The sequence below is a fragment of the Crinia signifera genome, chromosome 3 (assembly GCF_055691185.1).
Source record: "Crinia signifera chromosome 3, ASM5569118v1, whole genome shotgun sequence".
NCBI classification, from domain to species: domain Eukaryota; kingdom Metazoa; phylum Chordata; class Amphibia; order Anura; family Myobatrachidae; genus Crinia; species Crinia signifera.
In genome coordinates, this window is record NC_139219.1 from 52,869,076 (window position 1) to 52,896,363 (window position 27,288).

Consider the following 27,288-nt stretch of genomic DNA (forward strand, 5'->3'; position numbering starts at 1 on the left):
TAATAAGAAGAGTATTTTGATTCCTGGATAGTGAGTGCCGGGCTTTCGATACCAACTCCTGCTGAGGTTTGGCACTGACTCAATGGCAAGCACTCAGTAGCGCAGTCCAGTAGTTGATCACTGAAATGGCAGTTAGTACAGATTGTTAAAATATCCTTCAGATTCATACAATTATTAAATCTTACTTTATTTTTAATTTTTAAAGAAAACCTGTTCAGAGCAGACGATAAACCAAATTTGTAGTAAATATTTAATGCGAATTGCAAGTATTTCTTGCAATTGTTTTTCTACATTATTTGATCAAGTTCTAAAGGGGGCATACACACAGGGCGATTTAAGCTCCATTTCCAAGCAATCTGGCTAGATTGCTTTGACATGAAGTACGGATCGCTCCGTGTGTGCACCCTTTAGCGATGCGCGGTCCTGCACATTGCCATCTTCCGCAGAGATAGACAGCGTATGCTTAGATCGCTGGGTTTTACATATAAGCATGGGCAAAACCCTGCTCAGCACAGATCTCATGTGTTTCGTGATCTGGGCTTAAGCACCTCTCTCAGCACGGAGGCTCTGTCACCCCGTGACACTTTCGGCCTAAATATTTAATTCTGGGTCATGTAACAAAATTATCGGACACCTTATATGCTGTTATAAAGTTATACCCACCGCAATGTATTTCGCATCTCCAGTAGGCCTTTGGTACTGTAAATTGAGGGATGTACAAACATGGTGTGATTCCTTTTCTATTCACTCCCAATTTGATCGGGATCGAATCGCATCGCATAAGCATTCTATTTAAACTTTATAGTACAGATCCGTACCATATATTCTTGCCTGAAAGGGTTTTTTTTTTAAGCGCCGTGCTTCGGGATTGAAATTGAATGAGTTTGATTTTCAAATTCGATCTTACTTATATAAGCAAAATCAAATGGAAAAATAGATTAAATCGAACCATCTGTAAACCCTATTAGTCTAAAATATAAATATAGAGAATTTATCTTTATGTAACTATGTTCAGTGTGTTCTTTAACCCATTCAGGTCCAACGTCTAGGCAGGCTCAACAGCCCTAGCGCTAGTAGCAGGGCCAGTGGTGAGCCACTTTAAAATAAGAACATTAACATTGTTCACAATTCAATGTAGAACATTTTTGAATAATAAAAAAAGACAATTAATTTAAACATATAAACCAGACTGTTTGAATTGCAAAAAAAAAAAAATTGGACTGCAAAGGGTTAAGACACATTTTTCCCCACTGTGCTGCTTTGTCCATACAAGTTGCGTGAATTTATGCGCTTAAAGGTACTCAGGGGTAGATTTATGAAGCAGTGATAAGGGAGGAGAAGTGATACAGTGCCTGGTAATTTATCACCGGCCAATCAGCTCCTATTTAAACCCAGCCTGTAACTTAACAGTCAGGAGCGGATTGGCCAGTGATAAAGTACCAGGCACTTTATCACTTCTCCTCCCTTATCACTGCTTCATAAATCTACCCCACACTTGGATAGTGTTCACTCCTGTATGTTTTTCACAAAGCAGCTCTTCCTTCAATGTGAAATTTTTGCTCACTGATTATCTCCAAATGCGGCCATGACCTGACCTCATCTACGTTCATATGTCTTTCTCGTCCCTGTTAATTATCTTCTTCACCTTTGTTGAAATATAACTTCCTTTTCAAGAACTGAGTCACCTGCTACTTGTGGCTCTGCTTCCAGGAACCATTATTCTAATAACTATCTTCTATATGGAATAATGTGATCACAGAACTTTCTGGTAAAAAGACAAAGCCATTTCTATAATTATAAGGACCGATATACAGACTCCAATGTAGAAATTGAGTGGATGGGTTTGGTCTCTATGAGCACTGTGTAGTTGGTACCCCAAACCTTCAATTGTGCCTCCTCTATTTTATTATTGTTATGACACCTTCAGAAGTGTCAAATGTATACTAATTAGTAATACCAAGTCTCCAGCTTTTTTTTTCCGGTTATCTTTATTGTATCCAGAACAAACACTGTTGTGCTGTTGTTTATATATTTTTCTCTTGGTAATACAACACTTGCTCCTCCTGCTCAACACAAAAAACTTGCACCTGAGGAGTATAGTGTACAGCCTGTAATTAAATAGGTAGTTGTATACAGATGGAGAGCCTCTCACCCAGCTAGATTCCCTTAGCTGGCGATCTCTGGCAGAGAGGCGTTCCATCTGACGGGGACGCGCGTCCCTGTAAACACATTGGCGCGGAGCGCTTTCTCTGCCTGTCTCTGCTAGAAGGGCAGGAATCATAGGGCGCTGTGGGGAGCTGCGGAGGGCGCCTTCGGAACAGGGCGCGCAAGTGTCTCGTGCACGCGTGCCCCCTTCTGGCGGATGAAGATTCTATCGCCAGGAGCAGCTCTGACGGGAACTGCTCACTGTACCTCAGAATTTGAATGTAGGCAGCTGTGAAATAGAAGGCTGGAACCAACTATTACAAGCTGGAACAAGGAAACCCATGGAGGGAAAAATCTCAAATACAGTAGGCAGTATTATTCTAATTTATAAATGTACAGTGGGTAATGCTTTAAAATAGGGTTAATATAAAATAAATACATTTTTATTATTTTCAAAACTTATTATAGTCAAAACTCTGGACTAAAAAGTCTATGGTAGGTGTATAACACACCGACAGTCGGGATTCCGACAGTCATTTCTCCGACGTCGGAATCCCGACTGCACAGCGGGGGGGATCGCAATGAAGCCCCTTGTGGGCTCGCTGCGCTCGCCACATATTTTATTCTCCCTCTATGGGGGTCATGGACCCCCACGAGGGAGTAGTCGGGATTCCGACGTCGGAGTAATGACTGTCGGAATCCCGACTGTCAGGGAGCCACCCGGCAGATGAGGCAGTGCCTTACCTGGCTACCTTTTCTGCACATCTCTTCTCAAACCTCATCGAATCTCCAGCGGTATATACTGCTGCACATGTGTATAATGCCGGCAGGTACCCCTGTGCTTATATACTGTAGTGTGTGTGCAAATCTGACTCTTGTACTTGTACTGACTCAGGTGACTTTAAGTCACCTGAAATAGTGACTCCTAGATCCCTTTTCTCCTCAGTAGTTTCCAATATAGTGCCATTAACCCTTTGAGTGCCAACAGTCGCTGTGAGCAGCGCTGGCCTTTTTAACATATATTTTGAGGCTCTCTCACTGCAACGTTGGCACTCAAAGGGTAAATAAAAACATTTACGTGGCAATTTTAGCCTTTTTGGATTTTTAAAATCCGAAAACAAGACTAAGTGCGAATTAGGTATATTAGGTAGTGTACAACTTGGTAGTGGAATTTTAGCTATCATAAAACGCAATATAAACCTATATAAACCCAGGTCTGATGGTGACTGTATAGTGATGAATATTCTCCTGTGAAATTATAACAAATTATTAATGATGATAGCTATTATCTTAGTCCATCATTATAAAAAGTCAAAGTTCATAGTTTTTATGGCACCTGCCATAGCGGTCTAGTAAATGACCGTTGTCTACACAGCTAACAATTTAACCTACCCGGATAACTCCTCCCTCAGTATATGAAAAAGGTACGGTGTTACTAAGATGATAATATCATGGCTGAGTAGCTACAGGTGAAAACAGTACGGCAGTTTCAAGTTGTGATCAATGCAACAAAGTAAGGATCGAGATGAGAACAGCGCGTCCGAGTAGCCACTTTAAATTACTGTGTTTATTTCTTTTTTGTTCTTTTAATGCACACTTAAAGAGGGACCTCAGTGTGCCAAGTACACTCTCTGACACCACCCCCTCTTTCCGCTGCTCTGTCTCTATCCCGTGAAGAAAGATCAATCGGTACTCTTTACCTAGCACGGCGCCCATCGCGGGCATCGCGGCCATCAAATGCACTAAAAAACGGGTGCGACGCGATGCCCGCGATTTCCCATAGGGATCAATGTTAAAAGTGTGATTGGACGTGATTTTACTGTTCAATGCCTCAATGCCCGAGATTTTTCCATAGAAAACAATGTTAAATGGGCCACAGAGCCCAAATAGTCACCCTGAAGTCTGAAATGGCCCCCACAATTGTTAACGCCACCCCACGATCAACGTGAACCCGAAGCGTGGCGAGCGCAGCTGTACGCGTCCTCCGACCTTTTCATACCCCCACTATCCACGTCGGCGTGGAGTTGAGAATAGAATAGTGTGGCGAGCCACCGAGCCCGAAGCGTGGCGAGCCCCGTGAGGGGACGCGGATACCTTCACAGGTAAACGCGTCCCTTCGCGGGCTTCACAGGTATCCGCGTCCCCTCACGGGGCTCGCCACGCTTCGGGCACGGTGGCTCGCTGCGCTCGCCACACTATTCTATTCTCAACTCCACGCCGACGTGGATAGTGGGGGTATGAAAAGGTCGGAGGACGCGTACCGCCGCCCCTCGCGGGCTCGCTGCGCTCGCCACGCTTCGGGTTCACGTTGATCGTGGGGTGGCGTTAACAATTGTGGGGGCCATTTCAGACTTCAGGGGGACTATTAGGGCTCTGTGGCCCATTTAACATTATTTCCTATGGAAAAATCGCGGGCATTGAACAGTAAAATCGCGTCCAATCACACTTTTAACATTGATCCCTATGGGAAATCGCGGGCATCGCGTCGCACCCGTTTTTTTAGTGCACGCGATGCCCGCGATTTTTTACCCCCGATGACCGCGATGGACATCGTGGGCGCCGTGCTAGGTAAAGAGTACCGATCAATCTTTTCTTTTATATTTCCTGGCATTACTTGATACTTATAGCTTGTATCAAAAAAGCACAAAATTACTCCAAATATCTTAACCCCTTACCGACGCAGCATGTTTTTGCCTTCCTGACAGAGCCCTTTTTTTCAAATCTGACATGTATCACTTAAGTGGGGATAACTTTTTTTTGCTTTTACTTATCCCAGTGATTTTGAGATTGTTTTCTCGTGACACATTGTACTTTAAATTAGTGGTAAATTTTGGTCGATACAGTTTTTTTTTTTTTGTGAAAAATACCAATATGTCGTAAAAAAATTGAACATTTTGCTATTTGCAAAATGTTAAATTTTCTGCTTGTGAGACAAATAATCATACCACTCAAAATAGTTAATAACTAACATAGACCATATCTAAACTTTATTATTACATCATTATTTCAACTTTCTTTTATTTTTTTTGGACACTAGGGGGCAGCAGAGTCTAAATTTTACACATCACGCAGTAAACGCTGCTTTTGGCTGTTCACGTTTGAACAGCCAATCGCAGTGATCGCCCATGGCGGGGGGCATCGCTGCCCCCCCTGGGCAATGAGGGAAGATGTCCCCTCTGTCACCGCGTCTCTAGACGCGGTGACACTTTGAAGTCATGACGTACATTTACGTCATGTGTCGGGAAGTACATCCCGGCCATGACGTAAATGTACGTCAAATGTCGGGAAGGGGTTAAATATAAATTAATTTAACCCTTTGAGTGTCAAGTGAATTTGTCCAAATGGGTGTGAAAATTTGCAAGCAAACGTTTTCATTCATCATAATGACCTGTAATATTTACCTTTTATAGGAAATAAACTCTTTTTTCACACAAGATCTTTTATTTGAATTTATATAACAAATGTGAGCGGTGCTGGCATTTTTAGTATATTTTATGGCTCATCTCTCACAGAGATGTTGGCATTCAAAGGGTTATTGAATCCTGGGTCCCGACTGTCTTAACAGTCGTGTCCTGGTCCCATTCTCGGCACGCTCTACTGCTTCTCGGCAAGCGGGATTCAATATCTTGCCTTTCGAGTGCCAAAAAGGGGTTGTGGACGCTAGAAACGGCCATAGATTGTTGAGATCCGGCTGTGAGCTCGACAATTCACACCTGTTCTCGTCAAAATGACGCAGACTGCTTTTAAAGTCGGGCTTGTTTTGGCGAGATGCCTGTTCAATGCTGTCAAGAAAGACTGCATTGAATAGGCACCCAACGCTATTTCTCCCGTCGGAAATAGCGGTCCCCCACCGCTATTTCCGACGGGAGAAATAGCGTTGGGTGCCTATTCACCCAACTCTGTAGCCACGGGGCGCGCGCAAGCGTCTCGTGCGCGCACGCCCCTGGCCAGAGGCAGCCGCTGATGGGGGCTGGCGATAGGATAGCCAGCCCCTGCAAGAAAGAGGCCGGCTCCATCTGTATGGAACCCTTGGAATTTAAACCCAGCCCATTTATAATGAAAGATTTTCAGCAAAGTCTTTCGCCTCCTGAAAATCTCTCGCTCTTTGGGGAAAATAACTCAGTGTGTACGCACTACTTTGGTGAAAGATATATCTCTCACAGATTTTGGCAAAGTCTTTTGAAATTAAAATCTTCAAGTGTGTATGGGTCTTTAGAGTAGTTTAAATATTACTGATAATCTCATGTGCTTTTACATGTTAAGTAATAAAGAAAATTGCACCTGAATATATTTGTTTTTTGATCAAGAAATGCATCACTCATCTGTAGTGTCAGAGTGTGCTCTGTTCTGTTTAATTTTTGATTCCCACTATATGAATAGTATGCCCGATGGGTCATAATGCAATACACAATGGGCGGTATTCAATGAGGCTGATTCGCCAGGTTTTTATGGCAATTTTGTGCTGTAAGGCGAATTTCTGACTAAAACGGTGAATCACCCTATTCAATGACCAGATGGCGAATACATTTCAAGGTTTTTTTCGCCATGATTCACCGAGTAGCAATCGCTATCTTTTTATGGTGAAGTGGAAGGTGAACTTTTAAAATAAAGTGTTTTGATTTTTATATTTGGTGTAAAAAAATCAGGAATTTTTATTCTGAGGAGGGGCATGCTATTTTTATTCATGTGCTGTAAGCACATGAATATATATTTAATAAAAAATAAAAAAAATTATTATTATTTTTTTACACAGACCAGCCAGCAGGGGGCCGAAGCCGAGCCGCTCCTTAGATATTCATATATTCACTTCACCCGATCATTACATATTCATGATCAGGTGTAGTGAATATGCCCGGTCCCCTCCTGGCACCCCCGGGGGGCAGCCTGTGCTGCCTGGCACCCGGGGAGCCCACCTCCCCCCCACAAACGTTGTGGGGCAGGCAGGGAGACTTCCATCTCCCTGCCTGCCACCGTCCTCAGGCTCCCTGCGGCGTTCGCCGCAGGAGCTCATATTTGCTGGTCAGGGGCAGCGAGCCCCTGACTCGTTGAATACCGGAGCCGGCGAGGCTCCGGAACGCAGCGACCAGTGGCGAATGTGCAGCGAATCCTAAACAGGATTCGCTGCACGTCACCGGTATTCACATTGAATACCGCCCAATATCTAAGAACAGTAGAAAAACATACCGCAAGCTTCCCAATTATTTAAACTTTCTAACATAATTAAGCATTTATAAAAGTAATTTTGCCTGTACAGGAGTTTTTAATTGTCAACATGACCTTTTCAAGCATAACTATTTAATGTACAATATTCTTACGGGATGCAGTTATAATCCCGGCGTTCAAAATCCCGGCGTTCAAAATCCCGTTGCCAGAATTCCGACTGCCTTAATCCTGACACTTTCTCCGTCTATGGGTGTCCTCAACACCCATAGAGGGAGAATAAATAAGTGTGCCGAGCTTAGCGAGGCACCGGGCCCGCTGCGTGGCAAGAGCATAGAGCCTGCAAGGGGGGGCGATCCACATCCCCCCCCCCTTGTCGGGATTTCGGCGGTCAGGATTTGGAACGCCAGGATTCCGACCGCCGGGATTTCGTTTCAAACCCATTCTTACACACATGGAACTTTTGAAGCTGAGATGCATTTCTATGAAACACAAGCTGACATATTTTCTCTTAAATAATTGCAGCAAAACAATTCAATGCCTTATATTAAATCAAGAGCAAAACCTGTTTTCCTCAAGGCAGTGTCGGGTTATAAAAGAACCAAAACAGCTTATTTTATAGCCCTCTAAAATCCACCAAGTTAAAGGATGTAAATGGCAAAATAAGCAGGAGGATTATTTAAAAAAAAAAAAAAACACAAATAAAATGTAGTTGTTGGTGTACAGAACTATGCTGTATTAATAATACTAGTTATCAGTTTACAAGCATTTTACAGATCAATATCTTTGTTTTCCCCCTTGCTTTCCAATGAATCATTAATAAAAATAAATAAACCTAGACTCTCAATATTGGAAGTAAAATTTATTGGCAGGAGTTCAAATAAAGTTGTTACAACATAAAACCATCGTTTTTATGCAACATATATTTACATTGTAACAAAATGATGCACCTTTCAAGCAAGCATTAGAGGTAATAATTCTTAATTATTGTCCTACAAATCAATATTTCTAATTCAAAAACTCTTGGGAGGGTGCAAATAAAGACACACAGGTAGAGCCAGATTCAGTAAAGCAAAAGAGCATCTTATACCCCTTTTACACCAAAATCCCGGATCCGAACCAGGATTTTGAACACGGTTCCAAGCCAGGTCGGATCCGAGATTTGCACCTTTTACACTGCAGTGCTGACCAGCAGTGTAAACGGGGGCGGCAATTGGAGATGACATCATCTGCAATCGCTGGGATCGCCACATCGGGGCCTCGGACCACCGCACTGGGGGCAAGCCCAGGCACCAATGTAACCTGCTATGCTGTCCCCAGCCTCCATGCACCCCCCCAGCCCCTGTCCTCGACGTGAATGGATGCCGCATACAAGCATCTATTCACCTCCTCTCTGGCTCTGCTGCTGTCTGCACAGTACAGCAGACAGCAGCGGAGGCTGTGTGCGCCCCAGCCCCCCCGCCCAACCACCATACTGACCGCAGGACACTTAAGTCCGGAGGTGGGGCTTCCCCATTGCTGTAAGTGGGAGCTGGGTCGGATATCCCATGCGATTAGTGCCGGGTTGGTATCTGCATGGAAAAGTTACACTGTTGTCATCCACAAGTGAGTTATGCCATTTCTAATTTTCTAGTCCAGAGTTTGATATCTTGATCCACACAGTAGTTGCCGCAGTAACCCACAATAGCTACTTCCCTGCTTCAGACAAGCTATTACTGACAACATCATTGTCCTTCAGGCTGTTTGCTTTATATGAGGGTACTAGTAATTCCATTAGCATCTTTATAATGATTTTTAAATAATTTAATGATGCAGCTGCCAACACAAAACCATATTCCAATATTCTTTATGCATCATTGTCACTAATGCATATTTTTGTGTTCTTTTGTAAATAAGTATGCCTTTTATTGTATTGATATTTGTTCAGCATTGAATGGTATTTATTTTTCTGGAGGCTTATCTTTATTCATTGCATGTGTTTGGGAAGCTGTGAAATTCTCACATGGAATTACAGTATGAATAGTAAATTCCATGGCTTTATATTTAACACTTAAACTGCTAATTCTTTCTAGTGTTGTGTGGGGTGGTTGAGTTGTGCTGGCCCAGGGGGTCCCATACGTTGGATTAGAACCTTAAGAATGTTCAGGACCTATCTGATGTCACCTGGTTGTGGTAGGTGGGCCTATATTTTTTGGCCAAAAATTATGCATAGAACCTTAATAATTTGACTCCATTTGTTTGTGTGGCACAAGTCTCAGCATGGTGTCCCCTTCTATTATAATGCCTAGATCATCAGTGAAAGAACTCAGCATGATCTCTTTATCACCCTGCCCATTTAAGCTCTGTAGTTGGGAAGCTGAGGGTCAGAGTTGAGGGTATGTGAATTGAAGGCTCGTTCTGGGAGGCCTTTCTTTACCTGGTGGCCAGGACACTTGGTTTTTGGAAGCCTTGTGCCTGTTTCGGGACAGTAGGCATTCAATCCCCCTTGAGCCACCTGGGATGTCCAATCTCTGACATGTATGCTTCAGCTTTGAGTAACACACCTCCCTACTGCCCTTGGAGGTGTTTATTTAGTACTAGTCTTATGGCCCGTCCGAGATACGAGCAAAAGTTTATGATTCTGCAATCAAGAGAAAAAAAACTGAGTATGCATTGATCTCATATGGATTTTACAACAATATCTACAGTGTTCAATTCTCAGACTCTGCCGATGAGTCGCTTATTAATTTCAGTTTGTCAAAAGTTTTGTAAAATGAAAATGTTTTTTATTTAATTGACCCTTATAAGCCTTTAAGGGTCTACTTAAGGGAGTCTGTTTATTGTGTTGTATTCAGAAAGTCATACGATTTCCAACGACGTATCACAATGCATGAAAACAACAGAAATAGCATGGACCCTTATGACGGCACCCTTAAGGGGTTGTCCAATTAAACACATCTTTGAACTTAGATCATCCCTTAAAATAAGGTAGTGTGCAAAATGAAGACGTTTAGTTAAAGCATTCGAGAGTTATCTTGGAACATCCGTAGACACAAACACACAAACAAACCATTAAATTATACTTATATAAATCGGGTTCTTGCATTTGCAGACTACATATAGGTAGGTAGAGGCACTAAAAATGGTAAAAATTGTGTTTGGAGCATGATACCCCCTGGTCTGGTGTGGTGGAGCTGCTTTGAGGCATCATTACTGTACCACTTAAGCTGGGCATACACTAGGTGCCTTCTCCCCTCAGAGAAGTCACCCACGTTCTGCACTTGAGCAGGCTGGGACCTTCCCAAGCGGAAGGATCACATACTTAAGTAGCTGTTGTGACTCGCAGGCTCTGGAAAAATACACATCATGTAAATCACCCTAGTGTAAGGTGCCTTTAAGATAACAATTTTTAGTACAGTACCTGAAAGTTAGACTTGCATTAGTTAGACATTGACAAAAGTTAGACATTCATTAGTTAGACAAGCCAATGTACTCAATATCCCAATAACCAACTTCTTTGTTAAACCAACTTCTTCATACTTTACCATCCCAGTGGGCATAGAGGGAGAATGGAATAGTGTGCTGTGTGCAGCAAGGCACCGTGCACGAGGCATGCGAGAGGATGCGGTACACCTTTACAGTGTCCATCTCCACATATTGATTTTCCATGTGAACATTTTACTTGCGTCATTACTTTTGTCACTGTCTGACTAATGCACGTCCAACTATTGTCAATGTCTAACTAATGCATGTCTTACTTTTGTTGTCCATGTCTAATGCATGTCTAAATTTTTTCAGTGTCTAACTAATGCATGTCTAACTTTTGTCAATGTCTAACTCAACGGTTCTCAAACTGTGAGTCCGGACCTACTCAGTACGGGGTCGCGACTCCATGTTGCTGATCATCAGGTTAATGACTTTTCTAATCTCAGTCAGTGATTCTAGGAGTCTAAAAAATCTGTTGAATTGTCTGTGATTTTAGACTCCTCCCATCACAAAGCTGCCATGTATGTGCTGTCTGCTGACTACACATGTGATGACCTTCTGCAGTAACTTGCTGGGGTCCTGTCATTTTTTTAGGTCCTTGTTTAGTTTCACGGCGGCAAAACCCCTTCAGACAATAAAAAAATTATTTTCTGAAGGGGTCCCAGAGCAAAATAGTTTGAGGACCCCTGGTCTTACTAATACATGTCTAACTTTTGTTAATGTCTAACACTAATGCATGTCTTACTTTTGTTGTCAGTGTCTAATGCATGTCTAACTGTTGTCAGTGTCTAACTAATGCATGTCTAACTATTGTCAGTGTATTGACTGTTCTGACTAGACATTGTCTGTGACCCTACACCCTTCTAATCCTATGTATAATTAGTTTTCGAGTTGATGTTTTTTACAGCACCACCTGTCTGGTGCTGCAGAGTTTTATACCACTTGATAAATAAATGATAAGGTTGATTCTGCTATACCTGCTTTGGTGTTGGTATTGCTGTGCTTTGGGAATGTAATTTTTTTTTTACTCTATGATAATTTTCCCTTATTTTTTTAACACATTTCCAAGAATGCTGAGAACTATCGCAAAAGGATGTTCTCTCTAGCCAAACAAACACTTGGAATGGATTTTTCAGTGCAGTGATAATTATAAATGTATGTGATGGACACTTGGAATAATTACTGTGTAGCTGTTTATAATGCAGTTACTCCTTGTGGCCAGCAGGTGGCACTCCACAATACCTCAACTGGCTACTTCAGAAAATCATTTTTGTTATTTTGTTTTGTTTGTCCTGTTTGCCATTTCTTTAAATTCATAGAATATGTGCAGAAATTGTTTTAATATTCATCTAAATGAAAGACTAGACCTTAGTTTGCACATATGCATTATACAGACACAGCAATAGGTAACGTGACACTGCGCACAGCACTAAGTTGTGCTATTACTTTTACTCTTTTATCTTGCAATACTGTAACATGACTCAGTCAGCATTACTGTATTGCATGTTTAAGCAGCAGCTGCAGTAGCATTGGTTACTCGCTCATGCATACAGTTATGTTACCCATTGAAAATATATTAAGTAGATGGACTGCTTTTACTCCCATAAATCAACTGACCACAATCATCAGCTATCAAGTTACTGCTAATGTGCAGCAGCAGAGTGTTCCCCTTCAAATTGGTAGCCGATATCAGGTATTGCAATCCAGGCTGGCCACACTATATAAGGTAGACCCACAGCTAATGATCATTCTATCATATTGTTAGCCTGCCCATTCTGGGCAAACAGTGCAAGAAAAATGGCTTCTTATACCACTAATTGTCATAGGGCGAGATTCAGATATTTTTAAATCTGTTCCAAATAGCCACTCTCGTTGCGCCAAGTTCATGCCAATTCGCCCATGCTAAATGGTTTATCTCTCAAAATGTGGCAATATACTCATATAAAACTATGGAAGGGACAGAGCTGTGCAGTTGTAGGGGGTTATTCAAACCCGATTGCATGGCACTGAATTTGGCACATGGCATATAGTATGAATGATGCATGAGCAAGGCCTTCCTGCACTAAATTCCTGCTATTTTTTTATTCGCTGGCCGTGCGCAAGCTGATTGACAGAAAGCTGTCGTTTGCGGTGTTAACTTTAGGGGAAGTTGTATGACGTCAGCTCCAGCCCCGATCCGACTGTTTCTATCACAGTGGCTGAGTAAGTCCTGGGATTCGCACTTTTTGTATATTCTATTTGCACTAAGGAATGGACAAAACCAAGTGCACTGCTGGTGGGGCAAATGTAACATGTGCAAAGAGAGTTATATTTGGGCGAGTTATTTTGTTTCCGTGCACGGCAAAAAAAATTTTTTTGCAATTCAAAGTCTGGTTTAAATGTTTAAATTTAATTGTAATTATTTTTCTTATTACTCAAAAATGGTCTACATTGAATGTTGAACGATGTTAATGTTCTTAATTTAAAGTGGCTCACCATTGGATCTGCTACTAGCGCTATCGTTGTTGAGCCTGACTAGACATTTGGACTTGAAAGGAATCATTTTACACTGCAATTTAGATTTCAGTTTGAACACATACCACCCATGTTACATTTGGGTAGACCAAAATCTGAATTCTGACTGTTAAAAGCCCGACAGTTATGATACCGACCTACAGGGGCTATAATCCCTCATGGGGGCGGAGCAGCATCGAAGGTGGGAGAGGAAGCAGTGCTTGGAGCTGACACTACTCCAAGCACTGCCTCCTCCATCGATGTGAACAGGAACCAGGTTACTCGACCCAATTAAACCCGTTCACACTGCACAGCATCCCAGCAACAAACCGGTAAGAACCGTGCTTTTTTACTGCTTCAAAATGCTGTGTTGCTGCCGGTTTGGTGGACCTGGTAAGCCGTTTCAGATCACATCAATTACCAGTATTAATACTTATATTTTTACTAACCGGTGGACAATAAAATAGTTACGCTGTTTCCGTAACCTTGCACTTGTTTGGTCTGTTACCCTTAGCAAACCACCCTAGTTAGTGACTTCATGTACAGCCGCTAGATCGTCTATGCATGTGATCCATATAATATGAATTGCAATACAAACATAGTTGTTTACTTCAAATGCTTTCCAATACTTTACATTTATACTTGACTTCACTATATAGTGTCAATGCTTTCTAAGCAATTCAGATGCTCAATAAGTATTAAAGAATAAGTACACAAAGACCATTCATTTATATTGGGAAAACGGATCTAACCCCGTGTCCTAGTATATTTTGTCCCTAATGGACAAAAGTATACAAAGGGTAATAAACACTGAAAGGAAAACCGATTCTACATTACAATACAGAGTATCAATTGTTTACATTACAGAAATATATATATATATATATATATATATATATATCAAACAAACGCAGGTACAGCTATCACAATGCAACAGACACACATATATCAATTACTGTCACAGACGCACATATCGGATCGCACGTGCTCCCCCAGGATCCCTTCATGTTCTGGATAGATCACATGTGTGCAACTTATTTTATAGGCAAGGGGCTGAGGGGACAATCTTGCTGTTTATTGGTTGCAGCCAGGAATCCAGGTGTCTTCTCATTGTTTTCTTCTTGCTTGTGCTACAGATGTCGTTCTATAAGCATGACCGGTCAATAGTTGTAACCAGTTCTAACCAGTCCTTTTATGGCCCATTGTTCCTGCTCGTAGTTAAACCTTTATTTCTCAAGCTATTGGATATCTCTGGGTCTGTGCATTCCTTGGTATTAATATGGGTCCAGCAAGGTTGCCTCTGTGACAGTGATTCTAATAACATCAAATAATAGTACAGGGACTATAATATTGTAACATTAATGAAAATACATAATATGAATGCTTTAGGAATATCACAATGATTAGTATGTAATGCATCACACTCGCCATTAATCAATTTTTCTGGTTCTTTCATTAGGCTAAACTATGAAAACTGCGTAGTTAAATTACGTAAATGACGATCGCAATGCATTAGCAACATAGAAGTGCAAATTCAACTTCCACACCGGGTCAAACCGGCAACAAACCCGCACAAACCCGATAATTAGGTGCGATCTGAAAGGAGTATTTGAGATGTTGTGTTTATTGTTGGAATGGTTCAAAACTCAATAAAAAGCACTTGATATAAATACCACACTTAAAGCTACAGTTTTTGTGCTAAATCACGGTTCTGCTTCATAGAGAGGGCCACTTACAGATACTTTGGGTTTGTTTGAGAAACATTACAGAGAGTGTGTATTGTAACTCTTTGAATTGAACTCTACAGTCTGGCTGCCTTTATGTTTTTAGCCTATACTTTGAGTTGATCCCAGCAATCTGTCAATGTACTGCTGTGCATAAATCTGTTTGTTTTTCTTTCAGGAAAAATCCACAGCACAAGCTGGAATACAAGCACACAAAACCACCAGGTAACAATATGGTTCTCTATAGCTTAGAAAAGAAGCCACTTGTCCTAGAAATGCAAAGATGTGTACATTACTGAGTGGTATTAATGGTATAAGTGTGGTGTTTAGTTAAATCCCACAGAATACATATTTAAAAAACTATATATTTAAGTGAAACACTGATTAGAGGCTGTCCACTATGTAGTACCTCTGAAGTGGGTGTTTAGTATTTTTTTTTTAACCAAATACCCTCTGAAATGTGTTCAATAATAACAAGAAACACTTAATGTGTGAATTTGTTCAGGGTTCCCTCTTTATCATGGGGTTGCATACCTCCCAACATTATCAATGTCAGAATAGGGACACTTCCGCGCGAGCGCCCAATCCTTGGAGACAAGGATCTCTCCTTGTCTCCAAGTCATAATTGCCTGCCTTATTATTGGGGCAGCATCTGAAGTGACATGTACCCTATCATTCAGGGTACACCCCACTCTCATTCCCTGTTTGCATCAATGCTTCCAAATGGGCCAATTGCACCACAAGGTAATATAACCAGAAATCTGGTAATGAAAGTCCTTCCTCATTCTTCTGTCTGGTTAGAATGTCTAATCTCAATCTGGCACTCTTATTTTCCCATAGTAAGGAGGAAATCAGACTTTTAATCACCCGGAATATTCTCCGGGGAAGATAGACTGGCGAGTGCTGTAATATATAAAGTATTTTTGGTTGAATAATTATTTTGACTAAGTTAACTTGGCCTGTCCGAGTTAAAGGGACCCTACCCCAGGGACCTATTTTAAATTTTATGTAATAAATCTGGGTTGTCAAATTTAGATGTTCAAACCTTGAAATAAACTGCTCTTCTTTTATCTTATTTCTCTAATATGTCCAGGGCATGTTTTGGATTTTCCCAAACCCCTGACCATTTTTTAACTAGATTTACCATCCACCCAAATTGCTGCCTCATTTGGCGTGAGGAAAAAGTTTTGTACTGTAGTTCCCTCATAAATAACACGCAGTTTGGCTGGAAGGATCCTTGCATATTTAAGTTCCAGTTTCCTCAAGCATTTTTAATTGGGTAAAATTGTGCCCTTTCCCGCTGTACTCCACCGGCATAATCTGGGAATACCGGGGTCTTCATGTTATCCCAATAACTAATGTGCTGTTAACTCTTGCCAATTTCAGGATTGCGTCCCGGTCTGCATAATGCAAAATTTTTACAATAAACGTCCTCGTTGGGGGCGCTCGGAGGGGTGCTCTCATAGGGACTCTATGGGCTCTTCCACAGTGAAGTATTTAGAGAAGGCCTCCCAGCCATATACTTCAATAAGCCATTTTTTATAAATTATTCTGGAGTAGTCCCTTCTATTTTCTCAGGCAGTCCCACAAATCTTAAATTATTAAATTATTTCAATTATTTCAACTGTCAATTTTGCATTGATTAATTTTAGTTGGGTTGCCATATCCTCAATTTTCCCCACTAATGGGGTGACCATGTCCTCTATCGTTGAGGTGCGGGTACCACATCCTTCACCCGCTCTTGGACTCATTGTACTGACTGGCGTATTATATCTAAGTTTTCCTGGACTTTTTCTTATTTTAATGGCCAAGTGACCCTCACTCGCTGCCAAGGCATCCACAACTTTTTGTTTAGAAGGATTGTCCTTTTTTTGGACAGTGTTTCAACCTCCGGTGAGTAACTGGGGGGATCTCAATCCTCTGGAGGAATATGTAGAAGTTTCAGGGGCTCTTCCAAATTTTGCCAGTCGATTTGCAGCCACAGCATTTTGTGTCTTCCCCATTATATCTTGTTGGGGTTAAATTGCTTTGGCATAGGGAAATTAAATTTGCTTTCTCCTTCTCCCCATAATGATTATAAAGATACAGTATAAAGCTGGCACTAGTAGAATAGACAGAGTTCAGGTCCTAGGCACCAATGAAGGTAGCTAGCTCTTGCTGCACTTTGGGTTTGAAGTCAGGGGAGGGGGGCACCCTCCAGGCAAGCACCTCCTTGAATCAACCGGCGAGAGCTCAGTCTTTATATGCCATAAAGTGAGTATATATTAAATAAAGTTGTACTCACTAGTTATGCTCATGCAGGGGAACTCCAGCCATTGACTCCACGATGATCAGGCAAGGCCAACTTTCCATCCCCAACTGCAGCCGTACTAGCGATTTCTTGAGGATGGGCAGCGGCACTGCGTTGTCAATTGATGCCACCAACGGCTCTCCAGGCATCTCAGCGCCCTCACTCCACTTTCTCACTTCCCCGGGGTTTCAGCCTCTTCACTCTGCTCAGTTACAGTATAAAGGTGTTGGCTCCGGCTCTGTCACAGCCACGTCTCCTGCTATAGCTGAAGCTCAGCCCTGGCATCTCTGTCACCTGTGGGGTCTCCCCAGCATGAGCATCTTCTCTGTGAAGATGCCGGTTCTCTATGAAGTGCTGACGTGCTGCGTCCACTTCCGGGTCACCCTCTGTCCTCTGCTCGCTTCCACCAACACGCTTTGTCTGTTTCGGCAGCCTGATTAGTCTACAGGGTCATGCCACGATGCCTCCACCCAGTGCTCTCATGCTCCACCGGGAAGGCAGCCCTTTCTTGGGGTGGTAAGTCTCACTCTCACTGGGGGGTATTTAGCAGGATCTTTGCTCATTATAGTGGAGCAGGAGAGCGCAGCAACTTGCGTCCTACTCCTTGCTCTCCATGGTCACGCCTCTGATGTTTTCATTAGTTACAGGTTGTTCCCCCCCATAACATTACTATTGCACTGCATATTGCTCTGCCTATCTTTACTATAGATGCATTTGCATGAGAGTTACTATCAGCATAACAATTATGCTATTTGTATTTCCAATGTTTCTCAGCAAAAATAGGCAAGCGGTTATGGAAATGCATCAGATTTCCATTTCTATCAATTGACAAAAACATTAGTCTAGCCCCAGTGGGGAAATGCTGAGATATGTAAGCTTAGAAAAATGCAGCTCTGCATTCGCAGCTGTTTGCTGTAGACAGGAGAAACGTAATCTTCATATGTAAGACTTGCTATTTTATCTTTCATGACATAAATTCATTGTCATTCTTTCTGCTTGCGAGTTCCTGGTTAAGAAGGGAGAGTTTACGATCTGCGAGATTAAATTTTTTAATTCAGTGATGTTTCAAGGAGTAAAGTAGTCAGTGTGAAAAACACATCAGTGTAGTACAGTATTTATATCATTTGGCATAATGTGTGCGTGGCGTTTACAAAATGATTCATTATTTTCCTTGCTGTCTTTTCTAATCAGAATTTACAGCATATCTTTGTCCATTTAAAAAGGACCTAAATTGTACGGTAACTAGTAGCAACGGTTGTTGCAGCTGCTACAGCTAAATTCTGCTAATGCCGCAGGAAGCATCTTATGGAAATAGTTGCCTCCTGCTGGCTTACATGATCCGCTGCTGTGTCCAGGGCACAGCCATCGGACCACTTGCGTGAACATCCGCCATGTGAGTAAATCTTGGGATTCTCAATAAGGTCAGTGATTTCATTTGGGGGCTAGTGAAGTTGTGCCGGCATACTAGCTGCGGTACACCTCAATAAAGGGGCGATGCACCCCTATTTTAGAAAATGCTCCCTGTCCCCACCACCAAATGGCTACAGCATGTCAATCATGCTGAGGCTCAAGCGGCACAGCAATTGCATTAACTGATTCATTGCGTACACCGATCAGCAGACATTATTATTATTATTATTATTATTATTATTTACAGTTTGTTCTATAGCGCAGCATATACCGTTGCGCTTTACAATAGGAAACAACAGTGATTAAACAAACTGGGCAAAAACAAACAGACATAGAGGTAGGAGGGAGGGTAGGTGTACAGCGCTAGGTTTATCTGAAAAAAGTATACACTACCACATGTAAATATAAATATAACATTTATTAATACAAAAAATATTTTGATGAGAGCTCTCACAATAACCATATACAGTAAAATTATATATTAAAAACAATTAATATAATTGGACAGAGGCTCTCTGATGAGAATGGGCTCCACAATATATTGCACCAGCACGTTATATTTACCAGAGGGAGACTGGGAGATAATGGAGTGTCTCCTTGATGGTATAGCTGCATGGGATATGTCCTGATCCGGATAAATGCCCAGTGGGCCCGGGTGTCAAGGCAGATTTGTTGTAGGCAGTCCTTATAGTATATGTATACCCGGCATGATATTGCTGATGGCCGCTGAAAAGTGAAAGTCCTGGAGGCAAAAGTTAACTGGTCCGGAAGTAAAGTGCAGAGTTTGGTGCAGTCCTGGTATAGTGCAAAAAGGCAATGTGGTGCAGTGGAGAGATGCTGGAAGCTGCTCAACGCGTTTCGACTCTAACTCGCGTCTTCATCAGGAGCTTGGGTCTTGTTTTTCATATAATTGGGAGAATTACACACTCCCTGTACAGCAGCTTTGGCCGTGCCTGTGGTTCTCTTCCTTTTTTTCCCCATAGAGGTAGGAGGGCCCTGCTCGCATTGGAGTTGTACGCCAACTATCAGGTATCAGTAAAATCAGTAACGATTTGCTGTGTTTTGTGAATTTTTGGTTTGTCTAGTTTTTTTTTTATTTGCTATATAATGACGGACCTAGAGTAGTTGCATCTGTTATCTAGTTGTCTTTTATATTTTTTCACTTCTTACCATAACACTGTTTATTTTTTATTTCCCATTCTAATGGGATTTCTAGATTTAAGTCCACAGGCATCTCCTTCCCCTGCTCCCCATGTAAAAGAAATGTGGACTCTATCCTAAACCCCATTATGTCATAGTTCAGCATCCGAGATCAAACTGCTAGCCGGGAAAGGTCCTTCATCTATATTGAGGAACAAAAATATTTAACAAACGCACAACATGTTTTTTACAAGTGTATCCATGTCATCTGATATTGTTCAGCCACAAAGTTTATATTGTCTCACAAATCATTTTAATTATATTGGACCTTTTTCACCTATAAGATAGTAATTTTTGCATTTGCTTCTTGCGTCAAGGGGGAGTTTACATGTTTATAGGTGCATTTGCCTTATATTTGCCTCTTCTGTTTGCATCCATATTTTTTGTTATGAAGAAATGGATGATTAAGCTATTAAAAGTAACTGTGTCCTATTCTGGGCAACCGCAGTGTAGTTTATAATCATTGCTATTATTTTAATAATTTGCCATCCATATACACTCATTGAGTAATAAATAGTTGGATGAGCATTTTTGTTTCCCTTGGAAATTAAATTATCGATTTCAATTATTACATTTTTTTCTGTATTTTTACCTCCTCTTGAAACCAGTAACCTGCATATTTTATTGACCACACATACAGATTGCTGAAGAAGGAACAAATTAGTAATTTGGTTAGCCAGCCTACCAATCCGTTTTCATGAGCCGCATTCTAGGTGACATTTTCAGATTATTGTTTAAGTGTTGAAAGATTTCTGATTTTTGTGGATTTAGAAGCCCTAATACATAGTAATAAGAGGAAGGTTTTTATACATATAAATACCATTCATCATCACTTTTGTTCTCATTACATGGAGATGCCTGAGGCCTGGACATAAGGATGCCTAGGGCATGAGCTTCTAAGCATTAGACCGGGGGTAGCCAACTCCAGTCCTCGAGAGCTAGCAACAGTTAACATTTTCCCAGTGTCCTCACAGAATCATAAGTGAAGTAATTAGCTCCACCTGTGGATCATTTATAATGTGTCAGTCAGTAATGAGTGCACCTGTGCCCCAGCTAGGTGATCTAGAAATTGTGAACTGTTGGCAGCTCTAGAGGACTGGAGTTGGCTACCACTGCATTAGACAGATAGATCTCTCTTATGGGTTATATATTCAGCAATTCCCTTTTGTTGATTCATTTAAGATATTGATTTATTTAATGCAAATTAATTTCTTTTCACTTTGTATTATGATGCACTATCTCCATTTTAAAAATACTAGTACATATTACTATTGGTTATCACATTTAGTAGTTCTATTCGTTTTTTCCATTTTATCCACTATTATTTTTTTCTCCTCATTTTTAGAGTAAAAATTATTTATAGCATAATTGCAAAATAAGGTGGCTTTGTTCCTGAAAGAAGTTTGGGTACTTGTGTAGTTTCACGGTGCCCGATATATTGGATGCGATATCGGCCGATATATCGGATGTGATATCGCCCGATATATCGATGTGATCCAAGGCGATTTTTTACCTGTTCATAACGCCACTATCCACTACGCATGGAGTTGATTTTATATAGTGTGGCGAGCCCCGAGAGGGGACATGGATTACTGCACTCACCACACTATATATAGTGGGGTTATGAAAAGGTAAAAATTCACCTCGGATCGCATCGATATATTTGCCGATATCGCATCTGATATATCTGCCGATATCGCGGCCTGATATATCAGGCGCCATGAAACTACACAAGTAGCGAAGTTTGTTTTGATTCTGAATGCTTTATTATTCCAGTCCCCTGTAATTCCACAATATTCCTTATCCCCTAATGATAAGACAGAAGGACACATTAGATCACCATTTTAAAACACCATTTCCATACTTTTTTGCACATTCTTTATTTTAAAAATAGAATAAAGGTTAAGTTTTAAACAAAATCTCAATCAGTTGGACTAGTCACATGTAATTTCGAGAGGGCACCATATATCTCTCTGTTTTTTTTTAGTGGCTTTGTTCTTGCCAACAGCAACTTATTGTCAGGGCCAGATTTTTTTAAATTACATTTTTTCATTTTAGATTTATTTAAATTGTTTTGTGTTTGTTTACTCTATTTTTTAAATACTTTTCTTTTATTAAAGCATGATCAAAAAGTACAATAAAAATGTAATCTCTGTACATTACAACTTGTATGTAAGAAGAAAATGCAAACTCCATCACACAATTCGTAGCAATTCACACGGTACAAACAGTATCTTTTCTAATATTTATTTTTAAATAAAAAGGCAGATTGTTTTCCATTTACAAAATATTGATGGCAGGTATTGGTACAACCACTCCTGACCTTTTATGTCTAACTTAATTCCTGCTAATATTTATTTTTTAATTGAAAGTAGTGGTTATCCTTTAATAAACAGTAATTAAATGACAGCATGTTGATTTAAATTGGTCGATGCTGGTTGATTTTAGCTTAATCATGTATGACATTAGCTGTGAATACGTGTTTACATATTTTACAGATTGTATTGTGTAGGTCATTTTACTTGTGCACTTTTGTGAGTGGGATGTAATGATTTCAGCAGGCGTACAGGGTTCCGATCGAATTTGGATGTTTTTGTAAAGGGGTAATCGTTTACAAAGCGCAACCATGCCTTGTAAATGATTCCTCCTTGTAAAAACAGAGTTTGTCCGTGATCCCAAACATTCTCTGAGTTCGGACTTCATTAAATCCCGACCTTAATCTCTTAATTATAATCTCATAATTAGGGAAATTATCTGCATTCTTTTTCTAGCAAGAAGTGTTTTGGACGATGACAGTGACAATGATGGTAACCCTAATGTATATGACCTGGAAGACAGCTTCATTGATGATGATGACGAGGAGGAGGATTTTGACAACACCGATGAAGATTCAGATTGGATGCCAGACTCTAAGGAGGTTCACATTGAAAATGTGAAACTGCTCTTAAAAGAAGCAAAAAGATTTGTTAATAGAAAACTCGATGAACAATGTTAGCCCTATTTTAATGTTTGTTACTATATTAAAAAAAGCAAAATCCGTGATGCTCTATAATTTAGCAGTTTTTATGTGATTCTCATTTTCAGGTTTACAACATGTTGCATGAAATCAATAGTATATTTGTCTATATTAATATGACCTATTTTCTACTTTACTGCTTAATATTAAAAATATATGTAATTTTATTTAAATAAAATAAATCAAATTTAAATAAAATTATTTTCAGACTTATTCTAGTGGGGTTTTAAAAATGTATATTTCCTTACAATATTTTCATTGCATTCCAAAATTATAAATTCCAGTCTATGCAGGACAATTGTAGAGTCTTATACCGAAACATCTGTCCTGTTTCTATGGAGACATGAACACATGCAGTTGGTGTGGCACTTTAATGAAGAGGTTAACCCTGTTTACAAGAGGTGTGGATTCGTTCGCCATGTCTAGGTAGACCGTCAATAGGTCGACACCAAAAGGTCGACATTGAGAACAGGTTAACATGCACTAGTTCAGCACAAGCAAAAGCTTGATGTGAGTTTTTCACATTTTTTGTTTGTCAATGTCGAAACCTGAGCACTTGGTCCCTTAATTAGTGTAGTGCATATGCTTACCATGCTTCAGGCCAAGTGCATCGTTCCCCATTGAAGTCCATGTGGATGGTAAAGCTAAAAAATGTTTAAAAAATTGAGAGTCCCTCCCAGCCATCGCTCGCCAGCGGGGACATTCTGGCGAGTGCTGGAGCTGAATGAGAGGTGTTCCATCTGTACATAATGGGGCATTTTGTGAAACCTGCATCGTTTTCTCTGCATAAAAGGTATTGATATCCATAGCAGCCAATAAGATTTACAATTTTTTGGGTGCAGATTAGAGAATAAAAGCAAATGTCTGCTATCTTTAGGACAATGGAGGCCAAACTCAGTCCTCAGTGACCCTAACCGGACCCACTGTAATCATGGATCTAGTTTCCAGACCCACTTTTATCATGGATCAACTAGGATATTTTGAACACATGAACTGTTAGGTGTACAGTACCTGAGGAACCATGCTATGACCCCACCACTGCTGTAGGCAGTATCACCTTACCTAAAAAGCTTGTATTTAACAGCTATTTATACGTTTCCAAATTAATGTGTACATAAAAGCATGCTTATTTTGAGGAGAAACCAATATGCACTGGCCCACGCTAAATGTAATATCACATTTAGGTACTTGTGTATTATCAGGGCGCCCAATTAGCCACCGAGCCCGAAGCGTGGCGAGCGCAGCGAGCCCCGCGAGGGGACGCGGATACCTTCACAGGTAAACGCGTCCCTTCGCGGGCTTCACAGCTGTCCGCGTCGCCACGGACACCTGTGAAGCCCGCGAAGGGACGCGTATAACTGTGAAGATATCCGCGTCCCCTCGCTGCGCTCGCCACGCATCGGGCTCGGTGGCTCGCTGCGCTCGCCACACTATTCTATTCTCACTCCACGCCCTAGTGGATAGTAGGGCATGAAAAGGTCGGAGGACGCGTACCGCCGCCCCTCGCGGGCTCGCTGCGCTCGCCACGCTTCGGGTTGGCGTGTATCGTGGGGCGACGACGGGGACATTTATAATGTGAAATGGGTCATATTGACCCATTTCACATTTTTTGACATTTTTACACCATTTCAATGTAAAAAAAATTTTTAACATTGAATCCTATGCAAAAATCGGGTGCATCGCGTCGCATCGCGTCGGGACCAATGTTAATGGTCCCGACCGACGCGATGCCCCCGATATTTTAACTTCCCGACAAGATTTCAATGTTAAAATTTTTTTTAACATTGAAGTCAATGGAAATATCGGGGGCATCGCGTCGGTCGCGTCGGGACCAATGTTAATGGTCCCGACCGACGCGATGCACCCGATTTTTGTTTCCTAGCCGGCAAAATGGACCTGATTTCAAAAGAAATCGGGTCCATCGGGGTAATCGTGTCCCTTAATTAAGGGACACGATTACTTAAGATTGTGGCCGTGCTAGGAAACAAGTACCAAAATTTTAATTCTTGAGGCTAAATCGCTGATATCCAGGCACTTACCGCAACTCACAAGCTATTACATAATTGTTCTTTATGTTTCAATAATTCATTTTCAATCATTTCTTAACAATTTAGATGCTATTATTGCTACACTTGGTCTTCTAGTTTGCTCTTGTCCCAAGCTTTTCTATTTAGTGCTGCTATACTGTGGGCACAGTCTAGATAGATTTCCAAGAGGAGACCAAGGAGCAGCTGGAATTCTTAAATCCGTGAACCTGTACAGAATTCCAGAGGAAGTTGCAAAACCAGTAAAATACAATGATTCCAGGAGATGGATATCTGCAGACCAAGTTGTTTAGATGAAGTCCAGACATGGAGGAAGTGTACAGAATATATATTTAAATTGCTGCAAAGAGAGACCTATTTTGTTCAATAAAAGTACTAGTTATTACATTTATATTGTTCTGTTCAGTAGTACACAGCCATTAATAAGTGGGTTTGTTAAAATTTGCCGAAGGCCGGGTCCTAACAGTCAGTATGCCGACATCGGACGGTAGGCTGATGGTGGGGTGTGGTGGTGGGGGGGGGGGGGGGGGACTTGCTGCACTCGCAATACTGCAGATTCTATTCTACCTCTGTCGGGATCGGGAACTGCCACGATTGAAAATAGCCCCTGTTGGTCGGGATTGTGACTGTTGGGCAGTTGAGCAGTCAGGATTTCGGCGGCGTCCTTGTGATTTTGAAGTGGAACAAAGACAACTCGAACCACCTTAAAATACACACAGAAAAATAAAGTATACTCTATCATCTATCTTGTGACATGCAAGAATAGCAGCAGCCTCTGTACTACTTATATACTAGGAAAGTTCTAGTGTCACTGTGCTCTGGCCGGGAGGCCCCCTGACAGAGGGGGCCCGGGGTACACTATCCCCTGCATCCCCCTCTTAATCTGGCTATGTACTGTATAAACCCACAAAAGTAGCCCCTTGGAGCCACTGTGGGCAATGTGGCGGTGAACACATGAGGGTAGAGGACCCTGCGTGTGGAAGCCTACAATCTGGGGCAACTAATCCTAATGCAAGAAGTTTATAATCCTATACTCCATGACACAAGTTCTTTGGTGAGATTATTTAGGTACTCATTTCTCATGAAGTTACATTTAGTTAATTTGCATATTTTAGGAAAGAATGTGACATCTGCGTATCTGTATTCCATCAGGAAGCATGTCACTGGCTGCCCAGCCTGTTTCCCATCATCTACTTACACAGCTAGAAATTCAATTCGCTTTGGGAAAGGGATTAAACAAAAGAAATATTTTCATATATATATATATATATATATATATATTTATATATATATATATAAAATAATCCATGACCCATAATTTAATAGACCATATTTACAATGCGTTTTTTCCCAACGGTTTACACTTCTTTAAATATTTAATTGAGGTTCTCTGCAAAACAATTCTCAGAAATTAAATTCTTTCCACTGAAGTCATAATAAAATAAGATTTTTAATAACAAAACAAAATGTTCATCATCCCATTTTAAAATGTGTTAAAACACCTTTTCATATAACGCCACTAGCTCTGCAGCTCTGTTCAGAATGGTCTGTCAGAAATATGTTTTTCAGACTTTTTTGGACCCATGTTTCCATCCTCCTTGTGTTTTTGGACAAGTTACAAATATCGCAATTCGGCGAGAAGACATGATCACACCAGGAATGGAGACTTCACACAGAAAGAGAACCTTAGGTACTTCTGTAGTTTCACGGCGCCAGTATGGCGCCGTGCGTCTGAGTCCCCTTGCGGGGCTCGCTTCGCTCGCCCACGCTGCGGGCTCGGTGGCTCGCTACGCTCGCCACGCTTTTTAGCATCAACTCCATGCCAACATGGATAGTGGGGGTATGAACTATCCATGTTGGCATGGAGTTAAGTTACTTTTTTTTTTACATATTTCGTGGCGAGCGTAGAACCCGGAAGTAGCACGGCGCCATGAAACTACAGAAGTACCGAACTTTATTAGCAGATGATGATGATGACTACGACAACTGGTGTGTTCTGCAAAAGATTGCATCTTCTAATAAAGAACTATTCTCCTAGGTACTTTACAACAGGTGTGTTGGTAACTGCCTCAACTTGAAAAGCAAAGTTGCTGTAAGCTTACGACCAGATAGTATACCTGGATTCTTATGGTGTGTACACACGGGTACAATCTGCATGAGATTTTGACTATATAGTCAAGATCTCATCGGGATCGCATGGGTTTTTTACCCTTGCGATCCCAGTGCGCGTTCACGTATTGCAAGCAGAAAGTCTTGGCTGACTTGACTATATAGTGCCGATCTGCACTATATCAAAGTTGTATGCAGATCGCATTCATGCCATGTGATGTGATCCCGATG

General features: G+C 41.2%; 1 protein-coding gene across 1 annotated transcript in view; it reads left to right on the forward strand.

Moving 5' to 3' along the window:
- The window catches only part of APLF (aprataxin and PNKP like factor), a 176,473-nt gene extending 153,429 nt beyond the window's left edge, over positions 1–23,044 (forward strand). The window contains exons 9-10 of the mRNA XM_083175813.1: positions 15,166–15,212; positions 22,659–23,044. Of these exons, the coding sequence (XP_083031939.1) occupies positions 15,166–15,212; positions 22,659–22,882 (271 nt within the window). The 3' untranslated portion in view covers positions 22,883–23,044. The remainder of the gene's footprint in view (positions 1–15,165; positions 15,213–22,658) is intronic.
- The last annotated feature ends 4,244 nt before the right edge of the window (positions 23,045–27,288 follow it).